Source organism: Ovis canadensis, chromosome 11 (genome assembly GCF_042477335.2).
Source record: "Ovis canadensis isolate MfBH-ARS-UI-01 breed Bighorn chromosome 11, ARS-UI_OviCan_v2, whole genome shotgun sequence".
In the NCBI taxonomy this organism is placed as follows: Eukaryota; Metazoa; Chordata; class Mammalia; order Artiodactyla; family Bovidae; genus Ovis; species Ovis canadensis.
This window is the reverse complement of record NC_091255.1, coordinates 47,207,498-47,227,155: the sequence shown is the minus strand read 5'-3', so window position 1 is coordinate 47,227,155 and position 19,658 is coordinate 47,207,498. Positions and strand designations below refer to the sequence as shown.

General features: G+C 41.2%; 1 protein-coding gene and 1 long non-coding RNA gene across 2 annotated transcripts in view; one reads left to right on the top strand and one right to left on the bottom strand.

Moving 5' to 3' along the window:
• NPEPPS (aminopeptidase puromycin sensitive) overlaps positions 1–9,807 on the top strand; it is a 116,193-nt gene extending 106,386 nt beyond the window's left edge. The window contains exons 18-23 of the mRNA XM_069543257.1: positions 537–679; positions 1,286–1,342; positions 4,343–4,450; positions 4,933–5,088; positions 5,357–5,404; positions 8,313–9,807. Coding sequence (XP_069399358.1) covers positions 537–679; positions 1,286–1,342; positions 4,343–4,450; positions 4,933–5,088; positions 5,357–5,404; positions 8,313–8,465 — 665 coding nt within the window. The 3' untranslated portion in view covers positions 8,466–9,807. The remainder of the gene's footprint in view (positions 1–536; positions 680–1,285; positions 1,343–4,342; positions 4,451–4,932; positions 5,089–5,356; positions 5,405–8,312) is intronic.
• Positions 9,808–10,126: 319 nt separating this feature from the next.
• On the bottom strand, positions 10,127–12,399 carry LOC138415126 (uncharacterized). Its single transcript, XR_011247126.1, has 2 exons — positions 12,272–12,399; positions 10,127–10,551 (listed from the first exon to the last, which is right to left on the bottom strand). It is a non-coding gene; the product is annotated as an uncharacterized lncRNA (long non-coding RNA).
• Positions 12,400–19,658: the final 7,259 nt, after the last annotated feature.

Below are 19,658 nucleotides of genomic sequence, written 5' to 3'. Positions count from 1 at the left end.
TCTCATTGTGGTCTTGGTTTGTATTTCCCTAATGGCTAATGGTATTGGTTTCATGTGCTTATCAGCTACCTGCATATCTTTGGAATAATCCATCAGACTTTGATTTAAAAAATCTAAGATTCCAATTTAATCTCCCTGGCGTACTAGTTCCGTATGTGGCCTTCCTCTAAATTTGGGGTCAAAACTGTATGATCTAAGTGTATTCCTTCCACACATAATTCTTATTGGTGTAATTACCTAGATGGAGAGAATATTTAATAAATATTTAAATGGATACAGTTGGCATTTAATAAATATTTAATAAATACAGTTGGCATAGACAGAGTCAGCGTATTTGCTTATCTTAGTGTGTTATGTACTTCATTCTCATTATTTGATAAATTTAAATCAAGTGTTCTCTCAAGTACTAAGGTAATTGATTTTGTTTGTTCAAGATTGTAGGCATGGTCTAACACAATTATACAATATCCAGGTGGCATATTTGTAAAAAAATAAGCTTTTTAAGTAGTTCTGTATCTCTTTTACTTCTCAATCAGGTCACCTAGATGCACTCCTGAGGGGCTTGGTCCTGGGCAAACTAGGAAAAGCAGGACATAAGGCAACATTAGAAGAAGCCCGTCGTCGGTTTAAGGACCATGTGGAAGGGAAACAGATTCTCTCTGCTGATCTGAGGAGTCCGGTAGGTTTTCTTAATAAAGTACTTTGATTTCTAGGTGTCTGCGTCATTCTGTGTAGTGTGGAATGTATTTAATAATAACCAAAAATGACCTAAAGAATCTGCTTGCAGTGCAGGAGACCTGGATTTGATCCCTAGGTTGGGAAGATCCCCTGGAGAAGGGAACAGCAACCCACTCCAATATTCTTGCCTCGGAAATCCCATTGACAGAGGAGCCTGGCAGGCTACAGTCCTTGGGGTTGAAAAGAGTCAGACACGACTCTGATTAAACAACAACAAAAATGATCTGAGTACTGACTACAAATCATGCCTAATTCTCGTAATACACACCATCTAGGGAGTCTGTAGGCAACATCTCATTTGTGTAGTCTCTCAGCCCACGCTAGGGTACTAAAAGGTGATTATCAGTGCACAGTCTCCTGTGCTTTGCTGTTACTGCCTGCCCTCTACCTTTCTGGTTGCTGAAGTGGGCTCTTAGATTGTTGCCATAATTTGTATGTAATACCCACACAATTTCTTTTTACTTGCTTTCTGTCTTAACATTAGAATATTTGGAATAAGTTACATATAATCAGATGCCTTCTTTTTTGTTCCTGTATTCTCTTGTAGGTCTATCTGACTGTTTTGAAGCATGGTGATGGCACTACCTTAGACATTATGCTGAAGGTGAGTAAATTTGGAAAGGGCTCCTATTTTCTGCTTTTGAAGTTGAATTGACACAGAGAGTATGACCTTGAATGGTTAAAAAAAACAGTCCTAACAAAAGAAATGCATGCTGATATGCACACTGTAAGCATGCATATATTTAGAAAGCTATAGGAGAAATATCTGGAGAAGGCAGTGGCAACGCACTTTAGTACTCTTGCCTGGAAAATCCCATGGACCAAGGAACCTGGTAGGCTGCAGTCCAGGGGGTTGCTAAGAGTCAGACACGACTGAGCAACTTTACTTTCACTTTTTACTTTCATGCATTGGAGAAGGAAATGGCAACCCACTCCAGTGTTCTTGCCTGGAGAATCCCAGGGATAGGGGGGTCACACAGGGTCAGACATGATTGAAGTGACTTAGCAGCAGCAGCAGCAGGAGAAATATCGGCTCATCTGTACCACCAATACAAATGCCAAATCATCTCATTTATTCACTTTTATAAATCACAAGTTTATGTATCTTAAATCTTAATACTAAAAGGTTAAGTTAGATTTTAAAGTCCAGTTCTTAAAAATTTTCCCATCAGTGCAAACTTACTCGGGGTTCTGCCCACTTTAAGTTTATTTCTGTGCCTAGGAAAGGGATAGATGATTAGGTGCCTCAAGGATTTGGTCTATGCTGGTGCCTCTTATGAACGGACAGGAAATTAATTCACTTGCCTTCATAGCCTCTGTAGTTTCCCAGGGTGGTTGGCATATAGTTAACTCTGACTTAGAAAAAATGTAGATAAAACCATGTCCTTACAACGGCAGTGATCTGTGTTAAAAGTCCTACTGTAGAGCAAGTGCTGTCTCCAGTGTGTATCCATGCAGTTATTAGTCTAACCTGGTGGCATTAGAGGTGGAGGGAGCTGATTCTACTTAGCAAATAAAATATGCAATACATGCCTAAATACCCAAATCATCCATCAGACCCATTCATTAAAACATCCACACTTAAGGATCTTAATCAGAATACTTTTCTGACCCCAAGTGCATCAGAATTACAAATCTAGCTTCTGGTATTTTAAACAAATCGTATTTAAATGATTAGAATGTTTTAAAAATACACAAACTTTATTTAAGAAACTACATTGCGATTGTATTGCTTTAACTGCCTATGTTGTATAAGGGTTTCCTTTCTAATAACACAAAAAATTATACTTTGGGTTTACCTTTCAACTAAATGACGTTAAGGTCTCTTCTCACTCTTAATATTCCGTGAACCTGTGCACTATAAATCATGCATTTCTTTGCATGTGAAATGAGATACTTGGTATATTTTGTCCATTTCATGAAGATATGGGAAAAATAAAGGTTCTGAAAATTTCATGACAGGTCGTTTGACATTTTCATGTCATGGCATATGTTTAAGAATTTGTACCAGTGTGTTTATTTAATAAGAGTTTGCATCTGTTTAACACAAGGGAGCCCACAATGATTCAACTTACTATGCAAAGAGCTCTAATGAAGGCAGAATCAGGGTTCTTCAAGAAACCAGTTAGGGGAGGTTGGGGAGGGATGGACTGGGAGTTTAGAGTTAGCAGGTGCAAACAATTATTGTATATGTGTAACTGAATCACTTGCTGTACACTGAAAACTAACACAACATTGTAAATCAACTATACCTCTATAAAATTAAAGGAAACGAAGCCAGTTGATGGGAAATGAGAAGGATTTTGTGTTAGTAATTTAATAATGAAGCAGGCTAAAGAACTAATTCAGAGTATATTTGAAATGCAGTGTTACGGTGCCATCTAGTGGACTCCTGTGACAGGTCCTCTTGGGGGTGGGCTGGGGAATGCTTCCTAAATGCCAGCGTTCAGACCTTGACTATTAGAGCTGAAAAGGACCTTAGAAATCATCTGTCCACCCCGCTCATTTTACAGATGGGGAAACTGAGACCCGGAGAGGTTAAGGACTTAGTCAAGATCACACAGCTAGTTAGAGGCAAAGCTGGGTCTAGAACCCAGGTCTTCTGACCTCCTATCTATTTTACTACACTGCTGCTCAAAAGAGTCCAAAGGAAAGGAAGAGGAAACTGGGAGCTGTGATGGGGTCTCCAGACACTGGTCAGTGTTAACTCTTCAGAGGGAAAAAAAAAAGGTCAAGAGAGTCTATAAATTAAGTTGTCTTAGAGAAGTATCTCATATACATTTGAAGTTCTAATTTTTAGAAAAACATAATGTTTTGTTTCTAATTATGAAAAAAGATTTTGGTATACTCACTATGGAAGATTTAGAGGCTAGAAAAGTATAAAGAAGAAAACAGAACTTGTAATTTTAAAAAAGTCACAAATATAGCCTGTATAATATGATCTTATCCATGATTTGGTTAATGTAAATATAGTAATTTTTTCTTTATGCTTTTCTATTTTCTTAATGTTCTGCATTCATAATACTTTGCAGTTAAAAGTGTGATGCTGCATAATCCTACTGATCAGAGACCATTATTAATGTTAACATTTTGATGTGTTTTCAGGGTATTTTCTCCCCTTCTCATTAAATTTTTTAAAATTTAGAACCATTTTGCTTTGTATCCCTTCTTTCAGTTAATATATCAGTGGCATGTTTATGTCATCAAATATTCTTAAAATATTACTTTCAATAATGCTTCCTGTGTTTTTTTATTGATGAGTTGAATTGATTTCCAGTGGTATTAGTAATGATGATTATTTTGCCTATCTAACATAGAACATTAGTCAGACATCAGTGAATAAAGAATTTGGTCATGACGGGCTCACCCCTTAGATCTTGAGGTTGAACTGCTCAGAACTGATGACAAGCTCTTCATGTAGTGAGCACTTACACCTAATGATTTACTGTAGGGGCACAGGACAAAGTTAGTGCTCAGACCTCTTGAAAAATATTCTTTTGTTAATTTCATATCCTGCAGTCTTAGCCAATGAGAATGTAAAACAAAAGTTTCACCTCATTCAGGGAGAAATTAATTGTCTCTTTCTGTATTTTTTTCACTGTAGCTTCACAAACAAGCAGATATGCAGGAAGAGAAAAACCGAATTGAAAGAGTCCTTGGGGCTACTCTTTCACCTGAATTGATTCAAAAAGTCCTCACGTTTGCACTTTCAGTAAGTTACAATGAAAACTGCTTTTAGAGGGAATTATTACCAACTGATCTATAGCAATTGTCCTTGATTCATATTCTCTTGATCTGTCTTAATCCTAGACTAAAGGCTTCCTCTTTCTTGAAAAACTGGAGTAAGCTTTTGTTACTAACCACTATATTTCCCTCTAGTGGTAGGAATCAGAATAGTTGGGAGACTAGGAAATAAACTGTAAGGTTGACACATCCGTGTGCCTACTTCCTGTCTCTTTCTTCCTTTACCCTAGAGCAGGTATCTATTGAGCAGCCATCTGTTGTACCCATCTCAGTGCTTCATTCTCAATTTGGCTGATCTGTAGGTTAAACATTCTCCTCTTTGCTAGAAGCTTCTGGTGCCAGTTATTCCTGAAACAAAAAGGGGATTACTTGGGTACCTCAACAGCATTTGCCCTTTCTGGCATCAGACAATATTCTGGATACGGTAGACTTGTAGTTTTCTTTTTTTAGGAAGAGGTACGTCCACAGGACACTGTGTCAGTAATTGGTGGAGTGGCTGGAGGCAGTAAGCATGGAAGGAAGGCTGCTTGGAAATTCATAAAGGACAATTGGGAAGAACTTTATAATCGATACCAGGGAGGATTCTTAATATCTAGACTAATAAAGGTAGGTGAAAATGTTTGAGTAGCTTGCTTATCATGGATATTACTGAGAGACATTCATGATTCACTCAACCCATAGATTATCGTCTGCTTTTTAAAAGTTTTCTGAAGTAGTTACTAGCTTTACTAAAGAGTTTCTCCATAACCCATCCTGTATCCTGTAGAATAAACTGAAGTTGGGAAAGAGTGGTATGATTTGTTTTTATGGTAAATGGAAGTTTGTTCCTAACCTCTTAGTTATATTTACTATTTATAAACCATTGTTTTTTCAGCTATCAGTTGAGGGATTTGCAGTTGATAAAATGGCTGGAGAAGTTAAGGTAAGGAAAGTACAGTTTACTTTTCACTTTTCAATCCAAAAAATAAAAATACTAATCAAATTATAATCATAGATTGTTGGGGTAACATACTTTAGGAGTGTCTCCATGTTTTTCTTGGAGAAAGGTTAGGTTGTATCCTTAAGGCCTGAAGAATTTAGAGTTGGAATCATCTTTGAGGGCATTAAAGTGTTTGAAAGAATGTGGAATTTAGAGTCAGTGAACCTGGATGTAAATCTGTGCTCTGCCCCTTGTTAATTGAGTGATTTCAAGCAGGCTTTTTTAATCTCTATGAGCCCGTCTCCTCTTCCATAAAATGAGGTGATAAGATTGTCTAGACTAAGTAATATAGGGGGCCTGGAACATAGTAGAGCTTTCATATTAGTTCTTTTTCCCTTCTGATACTTTTCATAGGTCTTTTATGTGCACAGAGAGACAAGATGACTACGTAGGGACTCTACTCCTAGCCCTTTTCAGTGTCACTTCCACCTTCATTCTTGAAAGCAAGAAGGTTTCGGGGTGAATTTGGAAATTCTGAGAGCTATAATGTTTGGTTCACATTATGAGTTAATTTACTCAGTCATAGGTTAGTACATAACGGAGAGTCTAGATCAAGATTCAATATTATGTATTGCATTATGTAAATAATTACTTTATTGTAAAGGTAATAAATATTCCTGAAGGAGAAATACATATAATTAGTTCAAGGGGAGGCCAGTGGCCAAGTTAAGGCTAGTAAAGTAGAGGCCTGACTGTAGAGGGCCTTGTAGGCCATATAAAAATGCTCCTAAGAATGGGAAGCCCTTGAAATGGCTTATAAACAAAGGGATGACTTAATCTGGTCTATATGATAAGAATTTCAATCTGGCTGCAGTACAGAGAATGCAGTTTGAAAAGGGGAGATACTGGGAAGCAAGAATGATAAAGTAGCTTGGAGGAGATGGTGTAATGAAAGAGATTCAGTTCAGTTCAGTTGCTCGGTGGTGTTCGACTCTTTGCGACCCCACGGACTGCAGCTCGCCAGGCTTCCCTGTCCATCACCAACTCCTGGAGCTTGCTCAAACTCATGTCCATCACCAATTCCCAGAGTTTACCCAAACTCATCTCCATTGAGTCGGTGATGCCATCCAACCACCTCATCCTCTGTCGTCCCCTTCTCCTCCCACCTTCAATCTTTCCAAGCATCAGGGTCTTTTCAAATGAATCAGTTCTTTGCATCAGGTGGTCAAAGTATTGGATTTTCAGCTTTAGCATCGGTCCTTCCGATGAATATTCAGGACAGATTTCCTTTAGGATGGACTGGTTGGATGTCCTTGCAGTCCAAGGGACTCTCAAGAGTCTCCTCCGACATCACAGTTCAAAAGCATCAATTCTTTGGCGCTCAGCTTTCTTTATGGTCCAACTCTCACATCCATACATGACTGCTGGAAAAACCATAGCTTTGACTAGATGGACCTTTGTTGGCAAAGTAATGTCTCTGCTTTTTAATATGCTGTCTAGGTTGGTCATAACTTTTCTTCCAAGAAGCAAGCATCTTTTAATTTCATGGCTGCAGTCACCACCTGCAGTGATTTTGGAGACCCAAAAAATAAAGTCTGTCACTGTTTCCATTGTTTCCCCATCTATTTGCCATGAAGTGATGGGACCAGATGCCACGATCTTAGTTTTCTGAATGTTGGGTTTTAAGCCAACTTTTTCACCCTCCTCTTTGACTTTCATCAAGAGGCTCTTCAGTTCTTTGCTTTCTGCCATAAGGGTGGTGTCATCTGAGTATCTGAGGTTACTGATATTTCTCCCAGCAATCTTGATTCCAGGGCTTGTTTTGTTAATCTTTAATACAGCCAATATTTATTGAATGTTTTGTCTGTATTGTGAACATATCTGGGGGAGGAAGAAGGAAGTAGTCAAGGATAATTTCCAGGTTTCTCATATGTAAGCAGTGGTACTATTTGTTGAGGTAGAATGAGAGGAAGTCTTACTCAGGCTCTAAGAACCCAACTGTGATAGGAGCCTTGGAGCAGGAGCCATTGTCATCCATGTCAGTAAAGTGACTGATTTCTAAGAGGTTTAGACTTAATCTGATGAATTAGTCATTCTCTCTTATAGACCTGTGATGACTAGTTCAAAGGAAAGACCCCCCCCCCCCCCGCCCCCCGGCTCAGTCCCTATCCTTTTGCTGGTTGATATTTTCTATGAAACCAGGTGTCCTTCATTAGAAAATGGTTTATTCAGCTTTTAATCAGTAAGCACTGCAATAATTACAATGAACTCTGAAGTAGTTTACTGTATGAAAATGTGTCTATCAAATTTTAAATTATTAGAATATGGCAGCAATTTAAGCTTCTTAGTTTTATTATCCCTTACACATTAATCTTTATTGGAAGTAGCCAAAATGTGTTGAATCCTTAACTACTCTATGCCAAGTATTTTATTTTCTCATAGATGATAAAACAGAGCAGTTAATTTACTCAGTCACACTTTAGTACATGATGGAGCCTAGATCAAGTCCCAAGGCTGATTTCAAAGTCTAGACTTCAAGTAGGTTTTTTTTAACCCCTGTGAGCCAGTCGCATCTGTAAATTGGGTGATAAGATTGTCATTTAGATGAAATAACACAGGGGGCCTGGTCCTTGATAATAGTTCTTTTTTACTTTCTTTTGCTGCTTGGACAGTGAACCTTAAAGAATATAGGTTCTTTCTCTCTGATTAGGCTTTTTGGCATATAATACATTAGGGGAAGAATTCCTACAGGTCTAAGGTGCAGCTTGTTTTCTTTTAGCCTGGCAGTGGTAAATTTTCTGAGTGAAGCTTATGAACCCTTCATAGACAGTGGGTATTTTCTCATGACCTGTGATATTAGCTTCTTACTGTTGCTAGTAATGATCCTACATTCTGGATTGTTTTGTGCCAGGCTTTCTTCGAGAGTCACCCAGCTCCTTCAGCTGAGCGTACCATCCAGCAGTGTTGTGAAAATATCCTGCTGAATGCTGCTTGGCTAAAGCGTGATGCTGAGAGCATCCACCAGTACCTCCTTCAGCGAAAGGCCTCGCCGCCCACAGCATGAACCTGGAGCACACCGCCACTGCGGTTCTACTGCTTTGTGCAGGGATAAGGTGGAGCGACTGAACAGCTGATTCACATGCCAAGAATTTGGAGTCTGCTTTCAAGCCAGTGGGGGTTGGACAATGAATGTAGTTAACTGGTTCCTGCTCACACTCCAGAATTAAATTCTATTGAAAAAGGAAAATCAGCAATTCAGCAAAAAAATAAAAATGTAAATATGATAGTAATAAAATAGAGCATAACGAAACTGTGAAACTTCCTGAAGCCTTGTCAGTGGTTAAAAGTATTTAACACTCTCCTGTTAATGACAGATGTTCTGTTTTTATAACCTACGAAAAGAAAACTAGAGGCTTCTGTAAAGAGGATTTTTGTGAAGTGGGTTCTACAAGCAGCCTACAAGCCAAGTGTCCATTGCTGGGAATGGTTAAACATTAAAGGCTGATAGCTGGTATAATATAGAGTCTGTGCATAATCTCAAGTGGGGTTTTTTGTTTTTTGTTTATTTGGCATGGGGACTGATCAGGAAGATATATTTTCCTGCATAACTCAATCTGAACCAAGGATTGTAGTTTTCCTCCTTGCCTTCCCTTCTGTGTGACCCCTTGGCAAGAAAAAAAAAAAAAGTTTTAAAAAAAAACAACAAAACCTATCCTGGTCTGGGTTTTTTCCTTCCCTTAGTTCCATCCCAACCCACCACCCCGGTGTCCTTCTTAGAGATAAATAATAAGGAAACATCTTTTATAGCCACATTAAATAAGAGAAACTGATATACATTATTTTTTTCTTTCTTTTTTAAGATGACTTTTAAGAATCCTGAAATGCATATAGGTGAGACAATAGAAATGAAGTTTTCAGCCAGGCCTTTCTGAAGGAGTTATTCTGCTGAAAACGGTCTGACAGGCAACTGTTGACCCTCTTTCTGACAGTATCAGCACTGGCTTCTCCTGGTTCAGTTCGGGCCTGTAAGAAGTCAGTGGTTGCTGATGCAGGGCCCATGTATTCGTGGTAACTGGTTTAAAAAAAACAAAGACTGTAAGCCTGTGTGTGCCACTCTGCTTCCACAGTGTATCCTACTAACAAGCCTCACCAACCTAATCCAGTGAGTTTTAACTCTAAATCTCATTCCTTTCCTCTTTCCCTACTTTTTTTCTTTTCTTTTTCTTTAAAAAAAAGAAAAAATATTTTTGTGTGTTATTAACAGGAATTCATATTTGGTGTGGCTTAACTGTATTTCAGAAGGTCATCAGATTGTGAGACTGCTTCCTTGAAACATTTTTGTGCTATTGTTTTAAAAAAATAATAATTAAAAAACAGTTGGCGTTAATAAAAATGTCAATGTGAAATCGATGTCCTGATGTCCTCTGTTCTCTTCGGTAAGCAAGTAAAACCTTTTCTGTCACTCAGGAGGATTATAAGTAGTTTTACTGCCATAGGGGTTTTTTGAGTCTAAGAAAATCCAGTTGCTTAGTTTCTAATGAATAGTACCTAGCCAGAAATACCCTAAGATTCCTCCTAAATTACTTCTGGATTAACTCAGAAACCTCTTATAGCTCCTTAGAGTCAGCATTAAGGAGTTAACCTTAGCCTGCCAGTTCCTATGTCCTGAGGCTTCCTTTTATCTAGGCATGTGCTTACAGTACCAGCAAAGTAAAGACACCAGACTGAGAGAAATTATTTTAATGGAAGAACTCAAATCAAATGCTGGAAAGAAGTCTCAGTTTTAGCACACATGCAAGTTGTGTGTATATAACAGTTCAGTGGTTTGAGTCATGCTGGGGAGGAGATGGTGCTGGCTGCATTCCTCTTCAGAACTGCTGCTCATCCTGTTTTGTGTCCCAGGTCTTGACCCCCATGGACTGCATCAACAGGTTCCGTTGCCCTTTGACTTTAGGTTGTGTTGATCCAATTAGTAACACCGTCAGAAGATCAAAAGGCTGAGGAATGGATATTTAGAAGCCTGGGTATTTATTTCCCTGGCTTCTAAGTCACCAGGTCACATAGGTTGTCTGTGTTCCTCTACCAAAGACTGTGACTCCTAACAAGCAGCCCTCTTTAGCTTCTAGCTCCTTCTCTCTGCCCCTTTAGATCTAGGGATAGAAAGGACCACTCATTTACTATCTCCTGAACTCTGCCCATGTCTTTGTGAACAGTCCCTTTATTAAACCTCCTTCAAATTACCCAGTTTTAGTGTATTTTCTGTTTTCCACTAATACCTTGATTGATTCGGGCACCAAAGTCTTGATGCTTTGGGTCTCTAAAGGTCTTAATCCAGCCTTTTCTGTGTCAGGTATTTTGTTTTATGTGGCTGCGCCGTGAGGCTTGTGGAATCTTAATTTCCCGACCAGGGATTGAACCGATGCCCTCGGCAACAAAAGCATGGAGTCCTAACCACTGGACTGCAAAGGAATTCCCTGTCAGATGTTTTAGTTTATTGTTTGTCTTCCAAATAGCTCCCTATCCTAGGTAATATACTCATTTTACAGATGAGAAAGCAGGCTCAGAAAAATTAGGTAGTTAAACAGCAAATAACTCTCAGTCCTAGTGGTCAACTCAAGCTTGCCAGTCTGCACAAACCTGTGTTCTTCCAGCTGATTGTTAGGTTTCCACAATTAGAAGATCATGCAGTCACAATGGATACAAGCAATAGCTTTTAAAATACTTAATGATTCTCCTTTTCCCTAATTTTTGTGAAAGTTCCTCAGTGGTGTCTGACTCTTTGCGACCCCATGGACTACAGTCCGTGGAATTCTCAAGGCCAGAATAGTGGAGTGCATAGCCTTTCCCTTCTCCAGAGGATCTTCCCAACCCAGGGATTGAACCCAGGTCTCCCACATTGCACATGGATTCTTTACCAGCTGAGCCACAAGGAAAGCCCAAGAATACAGGAGTGGGTAGCCTATCCCTTCTCCAGCATATCTTCCTGATCCAGGACTCAACCGGGGTCTCCTGCATTGCAGGCGGATTCTTTACCAATGGAGATATCAGGGAAACCTCTTTTCTGTAATATCCGTTGGTTAAAATTTTTAGAAAGTTGGGAAGAAAGACAAATGTGTTAGTTTCTTATAGAAAATGTTATTTTATATTCATGGGAAGCAGTAGAGGCTTTTGGGACAGTGGGCAGCAGTGGATGAATTCTTATCTGCCATTTTCTAAGAATGAGTTTCAGGAAGTAAGGAACCCCTCTATAAAGAATGTATCTCTGTAGTGTGCAATTTGGGGAGTATGAGGGAGTTTATAGCTTTAAATCAAGTCTTTCAACTCTGTTATCCAAATGAGTCCTGGACTTGGAGCCACATTTGTAGGGCTAGTGATTTTTTTTCTCAGCAAGAAAATAAAAAGCTTTTGGTAATATAATGTTGACTGTATACTTACAGTATCATATTTGACTAAAGAATAAATCTGCTGTTACTAAATACTAGTTTTAGGATCTCGGGGTTGTTTTTCATAAGACTGTCTTCTGTGGGCTTATACCAGGTGGCTCAGTAGTAAAGAATCCACCTGCCGATGCAGGAGACTCGGGTTTGATTCAGGAAGTTCCCCTAGAGAAGGGATAGGCCACCTACTCCAGTATTCTTGCCGGGGAAATCCCATGGACATAAGAGCCTGGTGGGCTATAGTCCTTGGAGTAGGGTGGCAAAGAGTGCATGACTTGCCATGCATCTTTTCTGGTAATGCAAAATACCCACCCCAAACTGACCTGCCTTCTTAGAACAATCCTAGCACAGTGAAATGGTCAAGGTGTTTGGTTTCAAATGCAAGAATGAGACGGGACCCTGACATTAATGAAACGTGGGCCAAATAACTTACTTTCCCTAGGAAACCAAGTCAGAGGATGATTGGTTCTTCTAACGGTTTGATGGTTAACTTTGTGATAAACGGTAGTGTCAGGAAGGGCTGTTACTGCCACTTGTGGATAACTCTTGTTGTTCAGTCGCTAAGTTGTGTCCGACTCTTTTTGACCCCATCGACCGCAGCACACCAGGGTTCCCTGTCCTTTGCCATCTCTGGAGTTTGCTCGAACTCATGTCGTTGAGTCAGTGATGCCATCCAACCATCTCATTCTCTGTCACCTCTTTATCCTGCCCTCAGTCTTTCCCAGCATCAGGGTCTTTTCCAATGAGTTGGCTCTTCACATCAGGTGGCCAAAGAGAACTCTGCTTCTCTGATTTTGTTGCTGATATGCTTTCACTCCTGAGTTCCTGGTCCAATGTTGGGGTGGAATTAGCAACAGAGAAGGAACATAGCTTACTATCTATCATAGCTTGTGCTTTCTCAGGAAGCTGCCGCCAACTGACAGTAGATATGCTATACACCAATTAAAATGAACACCAAGAAGGGAAAAACAGTCCTGCCATAGTTTGGCTGATCATACCAATATGGTCCTCTGTGACACCCACCTCCTCTCACCTCCCAACCACCTTAACCTTTATCATAAATTTGACAAATTGTACAGGTATACATTACACTGCAATCTTAACCCACTCATTAAGGTGTTGATTACCTTGTATTATGTATCCTAACCTTATGGATATACTCTTCTTCATGCTTATTAGACTTTTAAAGACATCAAGAAGGAAACAGTACACTGAATGGCTGATGATTTAATAGAAATCTCAAGACAACACAGGATACAAGGTAGTGGAGGAGAGGTGGAGAGAAACGGCTGATAAGAAAAAATACAAAACATTAAAAATATTTGACATTAATGAGGATGGGTGAGATGATTACTGCTTCTCTAATAGGTCAGTGGCCTCTTCTATCAATGGAGCATTTAAAGTCAGGAGAATAGGAGGGGTGTAGGAGGATGAAGTGAATGCTGTGGCCTTTACAAGTGCAAAGAAGCGCCTCCGCTCATGTCATCCTTGAAACAGACTCTCTCCCCACTGGGTAGACAGCATGTCTTATAGAAGATCTCTTGGCTACCAAAGCTGGTCTTTCCCTGCCTCTGCTGACACTCTGCTCCCTATAAATGGAAAATTCTAGACCTGTGTGTTCAAATACAGTAACCACCAGCCATATGCAGCTATTTAAGTTTAAAGTAAGTTCCACGTTCAAGTGCTCAGTAGCCACCCATGGCTGCTGCTGCTAAGTCGCTTCAGTCGTGGCTGCCATATGGGGCAGTACAGATATAGATCATATCCATAGCTGAAGAAAGTTCTATTTGAGCACCCTGATCTACACCTAGTATGTGCAAGTGTATGTTTTGTGTATGGTAGAGAATAATTAGATAAGTCTATGCAGAATGATCTCTGTTCATCTCCAAGGCAAACCATTCAATATCACAGTTATCCAAGTCTGTGCCCCAATCAGTAACGCTGAAGAAGCTGAAGTTGAACAGTTTTATGAAGACCTACAAGACCTTTTAGAACTAACACCCAAAAAAGATGTCTTTTTCATTATAGGGGACTGGAATGCCAAAGTAGGAAGTCAAGAAACACCTGGAGTAACAGGCAAATTTGGCCTTGGAATGCAGAATGAAGCAGGACATAGACTAATAGAGTTTTGCCAAGAAAATGCACTGGTCATAGCAAACACTCTCTTCCAACAACACAAGAGAAGACTCTACACATGGACATCACCAGATGGTCAACACCGAAATTAGATTGATTATATTCTTTGTAGCCAAAGGTGGAGAAGCTCTATACAATCAACAAAAACAAGACCAGGAGCTGACTGTGGCTCAGATCATGAACTCCTTATTACCAAATTCAGACTGAAATTGAAGAAAGTAGGGAAAACCACTAGACCATTCAGGTATGACCTAAACCAAATCCCTTATGATTATACAGTGGAAGTGAGAAATAGATTTAAGGGCCTAGATCTGATAGATAGAGTGCCTGATGAACTATGGAATGAGGTTCGTGACATTGTACACGAGACAGGGATCAAGACCATCCCCATGGAAAAGAAATGCAAAAAAGCAAAATGGCTGTCTGGGGAGGCCTTACAAATAGCTGCGAAAAGAAGAGAGGCGAAAAGCAAAGGAAAAAAGGAAAGATAAAAGCATCTGAATGCAGAGTTCCAAAGAATAGCGAGAAGAGATAAGAAAGCCTTCTTCAGTGATCAGTGCAAAGAAATAGAGGAAAAGAATAGAATGGGAAAGACTAGAGATCTCTTCAAGAAAATTAGAGATACCAAGGGAACATTTCATGCAAAGATGGGCTCGATAAAAGACAGAAATGGTCTGGACCTAACAGAAGCAGAAGATATTAAGAAGAGGTGGCAAGAATACACAGAAGAAAAAAAAAAATACACAGAAGAACTGTACAAAAAAAGACTGTCACGACCCAGATAATCATGATGGTGTGACCACTAATCTAGAGCCAGACATCCCAGAATGTGAAGTCAAGTGGGCCTTAGAAAGCATCACTATGAACAAAGCTAGTGGAGGTGATGGAATTCCAGTTGAGCTGTTTCAAATCCTGAAAGATGATGCTGTGAAAGTGCTGTACTCAATATGCCAGCAAATTTGGAAAACTCAGCAGTGGCCACAGGACTGGAAAAGGTCAGTTTTCATTCCAATCCCAAAGAAAGGCAATGCCAAAGAATGCTCAAACTACCACACAACTGCACTCATCTCACATGCTAGTAAAGTAATGCTCAAAATTCTCCAAGTCAGGCTTCAGCAGTCCGTGAACCATGAACTCCCTGATGTTCAAGCTGGTTTTAGGAAAGGCAGAGGAACCAGAGATCAAATTGCCGACATCCGCTAGATCATGGAAAAAGCAAGAGAGGTCCAGAAAAACACCTATTTCTGCTTTATTGACTATGCCAAAGCCTTTGACTGTCAATCACAATAAACTGTGGAAAATTCTGAAAGAAATGGGAATACCAGACCACCTGACCTGCCTCTTGACTGTATGCAGGTCAGGAAGCAACAGTTAGAACTGGACATGGAACAACAGACTGGTTCCAAATAGGAAAGAGAGTACGTCAAGGCTGTATATTGTCACCCTGCTTATTTAACTTATATGCAGAGTACATCATGAGAAACACTGGACTGGAAGGAACACAAGCTGGAATCAAGATTGCTGGGAGAAATATCAATAACCTCAGGTATGCAGATGACACCACCATTATGGCAGAAAGTAAAGAGGAACTAAAAAGCCTCTTGATGAAAGTGAAGAAGAGAGTGAAAAAGTTGGCTTAAAGCTCAACATTCAGAAAACGAAGATCATGGCATCCGGTCCCATCACTTCATGGGAAATAGATGGGGAAACAGTGGAAACAGTGTCAGACTCTATTTTGGGGGGCTCTAGAATCACTGCAGATGGTGACTGCAGCTATGAAATTAAAAGATGCTTACTCCTTGGAAGGAAAGTTATGACCAACCTAGATAGTATATTCAAAAGCAGAGACATTACTTTGCCGACTAAGGTCCGTCTAGTCAAGGCTATGGTTTTTCCTGTGGTCATGTATGGATGTGAGAGTTGGACTGTGAAGAAGGCTGAGCGCCAAAGAATTGATGCTTTTGAACTGTGGTGTTGGAGAAGATTCTTGAGAGTCCCTTGGACTGCAAGGAGATCCAACCAGTCCATTCTGAAGGAGATCAGCCCTGGGATTTCTTTGGAAGGAATGATGCTAAAGCTGAAGCTCCAGTACTTTAGACACCTCATGCAAAGAGTTGACTCATTGGAAAAGACTCTGATGCTGGGAGGGATTGGGGGCAGGAGGAGAAGGGGACGACAGAGGATGAGATGGATGGATGGCATAACTGACTCAATGGACGTGAGTCTGAGTGACCTCCGGGAGTTGGTGATGGACAGGGAGGCCTGGCGTGCTGCGATTCATGGGTTTGCAAAGAGTCAGACATGACTGAGCGACTGAACTGAACTAACTGGTGCTCTGCTTGGGCTTCCCAGGTGGTGCTAGTGGTAAAGAACCTGCCTGTCATTTCAAAAGACATAAGAGACATGGGTTTTATCCATGGGTGGGGATGATCCCCTGGAGGAGGGCATGGCATCCCACTCCAGTATTCTTGCCTGGAGAATCCAATGGACAGAGTAGCCTGATGGGCTACAATGGGGTCACAAAGAACTGGACATGACTGAAGTGACTTTGCATACATGCATGCTTTTACCAACCTCATTGTAACAATTTGCTATTCATCTAACAACGTATCCCCTTAAAATTTTAATTCTGTTCACAAATGTAATACATATCCATTTTCCAAATTTTGAAAGGAAAAAAACACCCCAGAGAATGACTATCCCTTCTTATAAATCCACCTCCTGAAGAAAATCATGCTTGCCAGATAAGTTTCGGGCATATTCTTCCAGCTATGTTTTTATACACTAGGCATCTAATTATTTTTAGTACGAAGACAGGCTGTGCCCTCTTTGCCTGTTCCCCTTTGTAACCAGTGCCACAAACTTTCAGTCTTTGCCTGATGCATCTAAGTGTGCCAGGCTTACACCTGCAACCCCTGATGTCAAGCTCTAAGTCACGGAGCTCACCACCAAAGATGACAGGAGAACAAAGGAGCAATTGGCAAATGCATACCTTGAGAGTATCTTCCTTGTTTAGATTCTTTGGTTCACGAATGTTTGCGTCAGCCTGACTGCCTGACGCTAAGTGCCAGTTCTGTGGAGTGTGCATATTTGAAGAATGTGGCTTAAAGCTCTTGGGTTCAGTGAGTTTAAGTGGTTCATGTAATGAATTCACTCAATGTTCTTTCCTCACTGGCAATGTGAACTGCACTATATTTGGAACTAACATTTGCAACCTTATACACCACTGCCTGGCTATCTAGCCACAAATTTTGGTTACCATGACCTGGACTGAGGAAGGTATATGGTGACGGATTTTATGAAGACAGTGCTAAGGAGAGAGAGAGCTGGCTTGCAAACCCACAGGGAGGTCAGCTTGCTGCCGCTGTTGAAATAAGGCCATGAGTTCCTCCCACCGGCCCCTGCTCACCTGCTTGATGCCTGCCCGCCAGCTTGGGCCACTGTGTTACTTCCACTCCTGTGTCTGTACCACTGATTTGGTAACTGTGCCTCACCGCTTCCAACATGGAAAGCGAATGTGCCACACAGCTCTAAATGACCCACCTGTGTGCATCAAACCAAGGCAAGACCTGGGACAGGAGTAGTCTGAGCAGCTTTCAATGTCGCTGTCATCTGTGATCCACCCTTGACTATCTCAAAAGGGTGCTGGGCAAAGGTGGCCACTGGCACAGGAGCATCACAGCGACAGCTGAAGAGGTGAGAACAGCACCAGTCTCTTCTGCGGCTGCTAAGTCGCTTCAGTCGTGTCCCACTCTGTGCGACCCCAGAGACGGCAGCCCACCAGGCTCCCCCATCCCTGGGATTCTCTAGGCAAGAATACTGGAGTGGGTTGCCATTTCCTCCTCCAATGCGTGAAAGTGAAAAGTCAAAGTGAAGTCGCTCAGTCGTGTCCGACTCTGAGCGACCCCATGGCCAGTCTCTTCTAGTTGTTAACAAAGAACACGGTGGCACTGTGCTCTAACCCTGCCACCTGCTATTGATGCGGGAGGTGTGCCTTTTGGTCACAAAGGACCTTGATTATTGTAATATCAGAAGCAGCCCCACAGCACTGGACTAGAAGGCAAGGTTCTGGTGCATCAGTTCCACAGCCATGGAAGCCAGACAGCAGACTCGTTACAAGAGCTTTCAGAGTAAAAGTATAGTATACAAGGCACCGAGCAGGAACAAGAACCACCGAATGAATAATTTAGACTTTCATTTTTGGCTGCACAGGCCTTCGTTGCTGTGCAGGCTTTCTCTGGTTGCAGCGGGCAGGGTCTTCTCTAACCGCGTGCAAGGGCTTCTTGCTGCAGTGGCTTCTCCTGTGGAGCACAGGCTCTAGGTGAGTGGGCTTCAGCAGCTGTGGCAGGTGGACTCAGTAGCTGGGGCTCGCATGCTACAGAGCATGAGCTTAGTAGCTGTGCACATGGGGGTTAGTTGCCCCAAAGCACGTTGGATCTTGGATCAGGGATTGAATTGGCAGGTGGATTCTTCACCACGGAGCCACCAAGCAAGTCCTGAACGAGTAATCTGCAGCGTGATGAGTCTTTGGAATGGGAAGTGCTGGGTGGTACAAGGGATGTTACTGGCAAGTTCCACGTAGCCTCAATGTTTAGGAAAGACTCCCGTGAAGAAACCTTGTTAAACTGGGACTCAAAAGATGCTAGCTAGGCAAAGAGGACAGGGAAGAGTGTTCTAGATGGAAGAAACAGCACATGCAATGCCAGGCCTATGGCTGGAGAGAACCTGACCAATTGAAAGAACCAAAAGAAACCCATAATAGCTAAAACAAAGAGAGTTCCTGGGAAGGTGGTGAAACAGGCTCTGGAGAGGTAGGGAAGGCCCAGGCTAGGGTGGTGACTTAGGCTACGCTGAAGATTCTAAACTAGCTAAAGGACAATGGGAAACCATCAGTTTCCTTATCAAAAAGTGAGAAATAATAATCTCAGAGTTACCAGGAAACAAGATGAGAAAAATGCAAGTCAAAGGTCTTTGTAAGTTACAAAGCATGATAGGAATGTTACTAACATTGCAATATCATTAGTAGTAATAATAAGCAGGGCTGCTTTCTCAAGTAATAGAAGTAATAGCACAAATCTTCTAAGTGGGAACATGAGGCAGTCACTTCCACCCCACCTCCCCAGCCACGCTGTGCAACTTGCAGGATCTTAGCTCCTGGATCAGGGACCGAACCTGTGCCCCTCCACAGTGCAGTCACAGAGTCTTGACCACTGGATAGCCAGGGAAGTCCCTGAAATAGTCTATAGAGTATAAAACTCTGACTTATTCAAGGGAACTGACAGAAAGGTCAGAAGTTTATTTTAGTTGAAACTTGCAGTGTAAGGTTCCTGAAACCCAGGCGTTAGCTCAGCTCTTTGGAGCAGGATCACACCATTTATGGACATGTGTGTTTCTCAACTCCACTGACTCCCCAACACCACTTGCAGAAAAGATCAGTATTCTGCCTCCTTCTCAAACGCACCAGAGCAGAATGGCTGACACATTCTTTCCTCTTCATTTCTTCCAGCCAGAGCTGGGGCTCAGCATCTCCTTCCTAGGTCAGCTTTTGTGGAAGCTGTCACTATTCCCAAAACATTACACTCTTCTGAGCTCTTCGTGGCAAGATAATTATCCCAGTTAGCACCTGCATTACATTTTAGGAAAAATTTGACACCTTTCCAAGTCTATGACGTTTTACAATGGTT